The sequence below is a fragment of the Cariama cristata genome, unplaced genomic scaffold, assembly GCF_000690535.1.
Source record: "Cariama cristata isolate BGI_N322 unplaced genomic scaffold, ASM69053v1 scaffold10832, whole genome shotgun sequence".
Taxonomy (NCBI): domain Eukaryota; kingdom Metazoa; phylum Chordata; class Aves; order Cariamiformes; family Cariamidae; genus Cariama; species Cariama cristata.
This window is the reverse complement of record NW_009603236.1, coordinates 1-9,926: the sequence shown is the minus strand read 5'-3', so window position 1 is coordinate 9,926 and position 9,926 is coordinate 1. Positions and strand designations below refer to the sequence as shown.

At 46.6% G+C, this 9,926-nt stretch overlaps 2 protein-coding genes across 2 annotated transcripts in view; one reads left to right on the top strand and one right to left on the bottom strand.

Annotated features, from left to right (window-relative positions):
* Nucleotides 1-4,549, top strand: part of CARD8 (caspase recruitment domain family, member 8) — a gene marked incomplete at its 5' end in the record, with an annotated part of 6,511 nt that extends 1,962 nt beyond the window's left edge. Inside the window, 7 exons of the mRNA XM_009695096.1 lie at nucleotides 71-321; nucleotides 947-1,081; nucleotides 1,376-1,514; nucleotides 2,013-2,066; nucleotides 2,178-2,261; nucleotides 3,362-3,678; nucleotides 4,370-4,549. Coding sequence (XP_009693398.1) covers nucleotides 71-321; nucleotides 947-1,081; nucleotides 1,376-1,514; nucleotides 2,013-2,066; nucleotides 2,178-2,261; nucleotides 3,362-3,678; nucleotides 4,370-4,549 — 1,160 coding nt within the window. The remainder of the gene's footprint in view (nucleotides 1-70; nucleotides 322-946; nucleotides 1,082-1,375; nucleotides 1,515-2,012; nucleotides 2,067-2,177; nucleotides 2,262-3,361; nucleotides 3,679-4,369) is intronic.
* Nucleotides 4,550-6,599: 2,050 nt separating this feature from the next.
* IL12A (interleukin 12A) lies at nucleotides 6,600-8,151 on the bottom strand (the record flags this gene model as incomplete). Its single annotated transcript, XM_009695095.1, has 4 exons — nucleotides 6,600-6,767; nucleotides 7,690-7,794; nucleotides 7,890-7,931; nucleotides 8,044-8,151. Coding segments are annotated over 4 exons (423 nt in total), but the record flags the coding sequence as incomplete, so codon positions are not given.
* Between the last annotated feature and the right edge of the window lie 1,775 nt (nucleotides 8,152-9,926).

Here is a 9,926-nt window from a genome sequence, read left to right as displayed (position 1 = left end):
GCCGGGTGGGCACGGAGGGCTGCGGGCGCCCCGGCGCAGGAGGTGCTGAGGCAACCCCGTGTCCCCGCAGATCATGGTGCTGGCATGGCCTTCAAGGTTTTACACATCAAAGGGAAGGACGCAGCCATCGAGCCCTCCGCCGACTACTCGGCCTCGCACGTCAAGTGGCTGGTGAGCTCGCTGTCACCGGTGGGACCCCTCATCCAGAGCCAGGAGCCGGTGCAGTACCACGGTGCCGTCATCCTCTATAAAGTTGTCGACGGGCATCCCTCCTTATCCTTTCGGGTCTACGTGGCCACAAACAACGACTCCTTTATAAAGGTAGGGCTCGTGTCGGGCGGCATGACGTAGAAATACCGGCAGGGTTGGTTATGGGGGTGCTCCATGGGGGATGGCGTATGGCAAAGAGATGCTCTGCTCTCGCCCCAGTGTTTGCCTGCAAAGCTATATATATATAGATCTGTCTGTACGGAGACTTCCATACTGAAAAGGGCTGCCAAGTTAGGGTATGATATTTAAGTAATTATACTGGCCAATGTGCTCGCTCACAAGCTGCTGTAGAAAAGAAACCCGTTTGCCACCAAAATCCACAAAGCTCAGGATTTGTACCTGAAAGAGCTTCTTGTCCTCTCGCCCGTTCCCCCCTACAATACGCAGGCAAACACGAGATAAGGACAGCGACAAATAACCTTCCTTTTATTCGGGTTGCAAACTCCTCTATCTAATTTCAGCCACGCAGCACAGTAGCTGAAGAGGTTCATCTGATGTTTTTCGAGCACGGTGTTTAGTGCACAACTTTCTGTAAAGTTTGTCCCGTGGAGAAAGTCGCGGCCGTTCTATAGAGCCGGGGCCAGAGGAAAGCCCGAGGAGCCACCTGAGCACAGGTTTTAAATGTTAATTCCTTTACTGAAGTAAGTAACCTTCAAATTCTATTTTTAAATTTTAGGATATCTGGAAAGCTGTCAAACATTCGAATAAGAAATTCATTAAAATTGACAAGCCTCCTGTATGCCAAAAATTACTACAGAATGGAAAGAGATATAGATTAGTTTGTGAGCCAGAAGCTGAAATCACTCCGGAGGTAAGTCCCTTACACAGCCCTCCGTCCGTGCATCGCAGCTTCATTAGAAACAGGGCACAAAACGGCTTTTTCTGTACATTCCTGCGCTGGCATTAAGGACGTTTTTCACATTCACTCGCCATTGCTGCAGAAAGCATTTGCCTCTTAGAGCCCTAAAATTTTGGGATGAAATCCTGACGCTAAAGTGAACTGCAAAACTTTGGAGCTGGGCTCAGCTCTGTGCCAACCGCCCAATAGTTCCTCTTTAGTTTGTTTTGGATAAATACTTATTTTTAACCTCTTTACATGATATAGGAAATTGAATTTGTTGATGGATCTCTCTTGAAACTAAAAAGCTACATTGAGGTCTATTTGGAGAAACCTGGCGACTTCACCTTGTCTTTGGTTGAGCTGGACTCTGACGCGGTCGTATGGAAAGCAAAACTGAGAGAGAGTGAGTCTGCGGTCTTCCCACGACAAAAGGCGCGGGAGTTGGGCTGTCATTCAGCCCTTGGATGCACCTAAATTCCTGCTCTTAAAATCGCGAGGTTTGGAGCTGGAAGGGATAAAAGACAAAGAGCAGAGCTCCGGGAGGTCGGGTCGGGGATCTTGCAGTACCCTGCGTAATCCCTCGTGAGCGAACGGGCGAAGGCTTCGGGGCCACGGGGTGTGCGGGAGGATGCTCCGCTGTAGTTTTACTTACTGGGAATAATCTGCAATCTCTGTTGCGTATTATGCGATATATGCAATCTCTATTGCACGTTATAGATGGCATGCTGCAGCACGTTGGGTAAAAGAAGGAAAAAATCATCTCGTTATATAAAATCTTAGCTCAGCAGCCAGAATCCACCCACCCAACAGCTTGGTTTTGTGCCTGGGAATTGTTGGATGTGGGGCATAGCAATGGGAATTCCTCCTTCACCTTTTGTTTCCTTTGAAAACTGTTTGCCAGGTGACTGGATACATTACGATCAGAACAAAAACAAGCAGAAACGAAGCGCAGTCAGTAAGTCCGTTTGAAGATAAGTTGGGGGTGCTTTTTTCTCTGTGTACCTCGCTCGCTGTCGTAGCCGGAGCGAGACGGCAGAGGTAACATCGCCTCTCGCTTGCTTCCTAGGCGTCAAAAAACGGAAACCAGCCCTCAGCATTTTGGAAGAAGATGAGCTCTGTAGCAAAAAGCAAAGGACCGGCAATAATGCAGGTAGAGCGTTGCTGCGTCATTTAAAATAACACGTTTGGGTTGTTGTTTTGGGGTTTTTTTTGTATCCTGTGAATTGAACCTGAGCTCGCTTTTTTAAAGCCCCCACAAATCTGAGCGTGAAATATAGGAAGAGAAAGTGCTGCTTTTGTAGGTGCCGAGACTGTACCTACCTTTGTGTGCTTTGGTACGCTGTCCTTCCTTCAGTAAGTAAATGGGGAGAAGCAGGTAGGAAATTTGCTTTATAAGGCTCAGCTAAAACGGTCTTGTCTTCTCAGACTGGGCAATAGTGGCTGTTTTTGAAAGAGGTTTCCACTACAGGTCTCAGATTTTGCGTCTGGGCTATCTCCTGATTTTCTGAGAAAAGAAAAAGTCAGTTCTTGTTCATTGCTGACACGTGATGACCTGATGGTCAGAAATGCTGGGAGCTCCCACCCAGAAACTACTCATTTACCGATAGTTACTTGGAACAAATACAGAAGAAATAATGTTAGTTCAATAAGGAAATGAAAAAATAATCGGCAAAAGTAGCCCCATCGGTATTTATTGATGGGTGCATGTAGCCGCCAGCGGGAGAGCTTCCCTCCCTCCAAACCTCCGTTTTCTCTCTCGGTCGGTGGTGGCACGGAGAAGGAGAGCGGCTCGGTCCCTGTAACAGCACGGGCTGGGCCGAGACTTCGGAGCCACTGCAGTTAAAGGAAAACCAAACCTCACCTTTCCGGAGCGGCTGGAGGCTTTGAGAACAGCAGGCATCTGAACTTGCCGGGAGATAGCGAGCGCTTAGCATCGCCCTAACGTTAGATGTCTCAAAATCTCTGGGTGCTTGGTAACCTTGGGAGATCCTTCCCGTGATGAATAGCTGCTTATAAATGGGGGAAAAAAACCCTTTACAGCAGCCAGCATGGAATCAGACATCGTCATGAGTTGGGCTTCTTAGTCCTTTTCTCCAGCGCTTGGCTCTGCCCTTGCTGGGTAATCTGAATAAGAAGATCACCTTCATCGTACGTCCCCCGGCCATGCACAGACCTAATAGTGTGATTTAGTTACAAGTTTAATGAAAAGAGCAATGTTAAATCGGATTTTTTTGTTCTGTGTCTCTTCAGATGGAACTGAACCGAAAAAGTTAACTGATCAACAGCTGATGGAGATCGCAAAGTTGTTTGGTAGGCAGTGGAGGGAAATTGCCATTGAGTGTCTTCAGATGGAAATGAAAGACATCGAGCAGATCCAGGCAACCGAGCGAGAAGTTAATATACAAAAATTTCTGGTGTTAAGCAAGTGGAGAGACAGAGAGCAAAGCAACGGAACTGCAGAAGCTTTGTACCACAGGCTCCGTGAAAAAGCGTCCTGTGAGATCCTGCAAGCCCTGCAAGGTATCGCCTTCCCGTTACGTTTACTTCGGTACATCCCCGTGTTTCAGGTGATGTATTTTAAGAATTCGCATCAGAGAGTTTACCAAATACCTCGCACGTGTCTTACTACGTAGGGCAAAATTTTCTCCCTTCTGATGTTAGCGATAACTTTCTTTCTTGTGGCATTTTTATACTTCCCTTCAGAAACTGATACAGAATGAATCGTATTTTTGCACGGACGTACTCTCGGCATGCCCGAGGGACTCGGCGTTATAGACCCAAGGCAATTCTTGGGCTTCTCTGAAGTCCTGAGAAGAGATGTTTGGGTCTTTACTCTTACGTATTTTAGGAAGGGGGAATCACCACCTTCCCCTGACGGCCGACTCAGCGGTTGAGCCCTGCGGACCCCTGGGGGGGGGCGGTCGGTGTTCCCTTACTGTCCCTGGCTGCTCCCCCTCATTTCTGGGGGGCTTCCGACGTTCTGCAAACCAAAGCTGTTCAGTGAGCCGAGAACTAAGCCAGCCAAGGGGAACCTTTCTCAAAAACGAAATAAATTTTTTTCAGCAACAGGCAAAACTTTGTTCTTTCTTAATTCTCCCTGACCGCAAAGGGTGGAGAGCTGCTCGTACTCCCTCGCCCGTCTGACCCTCCCAACCCTGTCCCGTAGGCTTTGAATACATTTCTTGTTCAACTTGCACGTGGCAGTAACTTCTAGAGACAGGGTAATCGCGGTGTGTCTGTGCGCCTTCCTTTCCTCAGGTTTCTCGGCTCAGCGCTGAGCTGGCGACGCCGCGGCCGGGAGCGCGGTGGGAGCTTCCCCGGGACCCTCGCTGGGATTGGGGAAGGAAGATGCGAGGCATCATCACTCAGCGGGAAGTATTAGGCGGGATCTTCGCAAGAAGCGTGAATGAAATTTTGCTCGGATATAAGCACACGTAAGACTTTCAGGAGCAATGACTCATGCGGTGGATCCCGGCGTCGCGGCTGGCAGTGCCGGGCTTCACGAACGGGGAAACCCAACACTGGCACCCGGCTTTGGCTCGTTAAAGCCGGTCCTAAAAGACATCAACACTGGAAGAAACCAGTTGACCTTCTTCAGGTATACAATCATTGTCGGAAAACGTTTTTATTTACATCAGGGAAAGACAGGGAGAAAAGTTATGCAGAAACTTTCATCCCCTTAAAAAAAAAAAATTGAACTGCCAAAATCATGAGGTACTTTGTATTTCTCACAGATGCCCAAGATCAGGGAAGAATAATCCTAAGCTTGCAGGTAAATTCTTTTGCATAATCACTGTGTATATAGGTCATTACTGTATCTGCTCGTGTACACTCAGTCCTTGTTAAGCTGTAGTTCTGTTTTCTAAAAACCCAAAGACTGGTTTTATGGGAACACCACTATTAACTCCGGGCAGCTTTGAATTTTCTCTGGGAATTTATTCCTTGCTCTTTTGTGTATAGTCTGTCTCAGTTTTTATAAGATAATTTTTTATGTTGTATAATTTTTTTTTTTGTATTATAAACTTCTTATACTTTTTTTTTTACTTGATGAATTTTAACTTGAATAGAATTAGGCACTTAAACTAAAACGGGAGCAGCCAAAATCTCTGTGAAGGCTGTCACTCTGTCGGCAATGTGTGTACTTCGGATTTGGGAAAGATTTGGAAAGAGGGTTGTTTGCAGAAGAGAGCGGCGAGCCGATACGGGAGATTGTCTTGTTTTTAGACGCAGGATTCTTTTGATCGTCTTCCTCTGTGTATGTCTAGGAAAGAATAAGCCTACTTTTAAAAAATAAGGATTAAAAAGGAAACATTTACACTATTAATGTATGATTTGATTTTTTTCTTTTAATTTACCTTAGCTATTGGGTGAAACGTTACAAGGTTGTTGTATGTTGTGGGCCATCTACCCAGCCCTTGATGCCCCACCGTTATGTACATCAGGGGGACCTTTACGATACCCAATAAACCCCAAAGCTCCAGTAGGACCCTCTGGTCCGAAGCAGAGATCAGTAAATCCAAGCTGGAAACAAGATGCTTGTTTGTAAGAACGAAGGTAACTGGATAGCGTAGCAGGTGGTCAAAAGAGATGATAAGGTCTTCAAACTTCAGGTGCTTTAAATTAAAATCAAGAAGCTTTTTTTTTTTTTTTAAAAAAAAAAGTTTTATTTCTGTAGTTTTCGGTTTGGCTTTGTCCAGTTCTTGCAGGCAGAAGGAATGAAAACATCGCAGCTGCATCGCAGAACCGAAGGACGAGGTTGCTCTTGGCTCAGAGCTTGGTCCGTGCCGCCCCGCTGGAACCCACAATTTCACTTTGGTTTCGGTGGGGCCAGGGCTTCACCCTGGAAACTGTGTGACCGGCTGGAAAAATGACTGTAAGTGAGGATGAAATCAAGTGGGTTGCTTTGAGTGCTCGGCCTGAGAGAAAATCCACAAGAAACATGTCTGATGTAAGCAAGAAAAGAAACAGGATTTTAAAATATGATGCCAGTGCTGAATGTTACTATGGCATACCTTTACAGGCCAGCAAAGTATTTTAAAAACATTCACGTTATAGCTTGTGGAAGGAAAAAAAAAAAAGGCACCGCAGTTTTTATGCAAACTTTAATTTTATTAGGCAATAAATAGAATAAATAAGGAATATCATCATAAATAAATTGATTATTATAAATATGTTTCAATTTCTGAAAATTACAGCTGAATAAATAGAAGAGTTAAATTACAGTTGAGTGTTTGGTGGTTTGAGAACATTTTGGTACGGCAACGTAGCTTATTTTCTAGAAATCTGGAAGTTTAACATGATAGATTAAAAGGCACTAACAAGAGCTTGCTAAAACGTGATTTATAAGAAACTGAAATATTATGCTCTAGATTCCTTAAAAGCCACCGACCACCTCGCGGGGTATCGACCCTACTTTTTTTTTTTCTTTTTTTCCCTCCAGAACATCCTTGGGTCAAATTAGTACCCACAGTGCTGGAGGGCCGGGCGGTTACCGCGAGCTCTCCGGGGAGGTCAGGTAGTTCATCATCCTGTTGATGGTGATGGTGCGGATTCGGAAGGCGTGAAGGATGCTGCAGAGCCTCATCCTCTCCTTGAAGGAGCTCAGCCCCGCGCCCGCCGAGGGCTGCGGCACGCTCCTGCTGCTGGTCTTCAGCGCCTGGGAAGAGGAAGGGGAGTTAAGAACTATCGCCAGAAAGCGGCTGAAAAAAAACCTCGGTAGATTTTTTTTGCCCCCTCCCAAGAGGTGAATGACAAGACTTAGAAATAATAACGTATTCTCATAAATGAAAAATTTGAAATCTTTAATGGTATAATTAATAGACTTAGGATAAATTTTGAAATATTTAGTGGTATAATTAATAGACTTTGGATGTGCAGCTGTACTTTCCTTGAGACAAAAATGTCCATTCATGCACAAAGGCTCTTTCTGCCCAGGAATAAAGATGCTTTTTCAATAAAAAGCCTATGGCCGGCTTTGTCTAGCGACCCTTTAGACTGGGCTCATCTGCCCGTGGCCTGAATCTCCAGGCTATGGGAGATGCTGTGTCAATACAAAGGCAATTAACTTTTTTTTTTTAAATTAGCTTTTGTTAGATAAACAAACAAGCTTTTAACATCTATTCCCTCTTCTCACTAATAATATTTATCAAAGTTCAGTACATCCTACGCCATACTCAGTATACCAGGCGTGTTATATGTCAGTATTTGGAAGAGAGATAGAGCTCTGTCCCTTTAACTCTATCTTTTACGCTATTTTTGAGATCTCTGAGAAGCTGGCAGAAAATCCTCTTCCCCGTCTCCTTGCCAGAGCGGAGCGGTGTGAAAGCAGGAGGGATGCTAAGGAGCCGTACGTCTCAGTCCTGGGGGGCTGACCGTATCAGCAAGGCAAAAATACAAAGTGTGACACACAATTCCTAAGAACCAAGTCCCTTCTAGGAAAACCAGTAACAGGCAGGTTTTTTTAAGTTACCAAATTAAAGAAAGGTCACTGTTTGCCTGCCTTCAGAATGGAGCAAACTGGATTAAAGCCTCTGGTTTAAGACAGAAATAGCAGAAAGGAAGGAGGCAGGAATACTCACTCTCATCATTTCATCAATAGTTGCCAGCACCTTTTGATCACTGAAGTTCTTCAGCTCTGCCCTGTAGGCATTCAGATCCTCATAGATGCCCTGCAGGCATTTGCTCTGCAAAAGGCAGAATTGTTAGGAAACGTGGGAATCTATGCTTTAAACGTACAACAAGCAAAAGGAGGGGTTCTTTTGGGAAACTTGCAATTTACCGTATCAAAAGTAGATCTTTCCAGTACTGGACAGTTTCCAGTCTGCAAATTAAAGAAGAAATGAGACATGGTGATTTTGTGGAAGTGTGAATTATATGTCTGTTCCATGAAAATACGATGCTGAAACTTGATAATTTTTTTTTTTTTTTTTTACCCCTGAATCCTCAGATGTGCAAGCTTTTATCGTGTTGATTTGATTCTTGGTGATATCTTCAAGATCAACCTCTTCAAGGGTACATTCAAATCCCAGGGTGCTGAGCTCCTGCATTAAAGAGGGAACAAAAGAGGGTCATTGACTCAGCTTCACGGTACCGTGTATATATATGTATGTAAATACACACAATTACACGCGATGCATCCCAGCTGTCTGCGCTTATCCTGGGAATGAGGCTGTGTGTGAGATCTGTGGTTAAATACGAAAGAGAGCAAATAGGCTAAAAAAGACGGAACTGCCTGTGGTAGCTGTGTTTAATGGGAACAAGCTCAGGCTTTGCACAGATCTGTTTTGTAGGTTGTTGCGGATTGCACCGCCTCCATCACTTTACGTTATTCTCTCAGACACCGACTCTATTGAGAATTTGATGTCGCTATAGTTTCAAATGTAAAGTATCTCTTAGAAAGTGAAAAATAGCAAGTACCATCCACATAGCCATCTGAGTGCCCAGTGACCCACTGCAAGCGTGGAACCCCACATCTATTTAGTGGTGGGGTTTTTTGCGGTTGTCTGACATGAGGCTTGCAACAATAGCAGGGAATTTTAGTAAAAAAAAGAGAGAAAATCCCCTTGGCATTACTGCCAGGGGGCTTTAGTGGGGAAAGATGCTACGGCACCAAACCAACAACAAATGCAAACATAACAACAAAGTCGGGAGCAAGTATTTCCTGAGCCAGCTCTGCAGGGGCCTTAGAGAAAGAGCATGTTCAAAACCGAGAGTGCTTAAATCAGCCCTTGGTGCGTCGCCGGTGCTGCTAATGGTGCACATGTCTCTGTGGGGCTGTGGTGAACCAGGGCTGAGAAAGATACCTGAGCTAATCTCCATCCGAAAGGGCTGGTCAGGAGAGGCGTGAAAGCAAAGACCCATTAGAGTCTTAAAGGGAGCCTACAGAGAGCATCCACCCACCTGGGTAAGCTCACCAACTCCCTGGGGACCTCCACTGTCCTCCTGGGTACCTCCACTACCTGTGTAAGCTCACCAACTCCCTGGGTAAGCTCACCAACTCCCTGGGTACCTCCACTGTCCCATCACTGCCTCCCTGGATACCCTCACCAACCCATCAGTGCCTTCCTGGGTACCACCACTGCCTACCTGGGTACCCTCACCAACCCATCACTGCCTTCCTGGGTACCACTGCCCCACCACTGCCCACCTGGCTACCCTCACCAACCCATCACCGCCTCCCTGGGTACCACCACTGCCTACCTGGCTACCCTCACCAACCCATCACCTCCTCCCTGGGTACCTCCACTGTCCCATCACTGCCTCCCTGGATACCCTCACCAACCCATCAGTGCCTTCCTGGGTACCACCACTGCCTACCTGGCTACCCTCACCAACCCATCACCTCCTCCCTGGGTACCTCCACTGTCCCATCACTGCCTCCCTGGATACCCTCACCAACCCATCAGTGCCTTCCTGGGTACCACCACTGCCTACCTGGGTACCCTCACCAACCCATCACTGCCTTCCTGGGTACCACTGCCCCACCACTGCCCACCTGGCTACCCTCACCAACCCATCACCTCCTCCCTGGGTACCTCCACTGTCCCATCACTACCTCCCTGGATACCCTCACCAACCCATCACTGCCTTCCTGGGTACCCTCACCAACCCATCACCGCCTCCCTGGGTACCACCATTGCCCACCTGGGTACCGTTACCAACCCATCACCACCTCCCTGGGTACCACCATTGCCCACCTGGGTACCGTTACCAACCCATCACCACCTCCCTGGGTATTACCACTGCTCACCTGGGTACCGTTACCAGCCCATCACTGCCTTCCTGGGTACCCTCACCAACCCATCACCACCTCCCT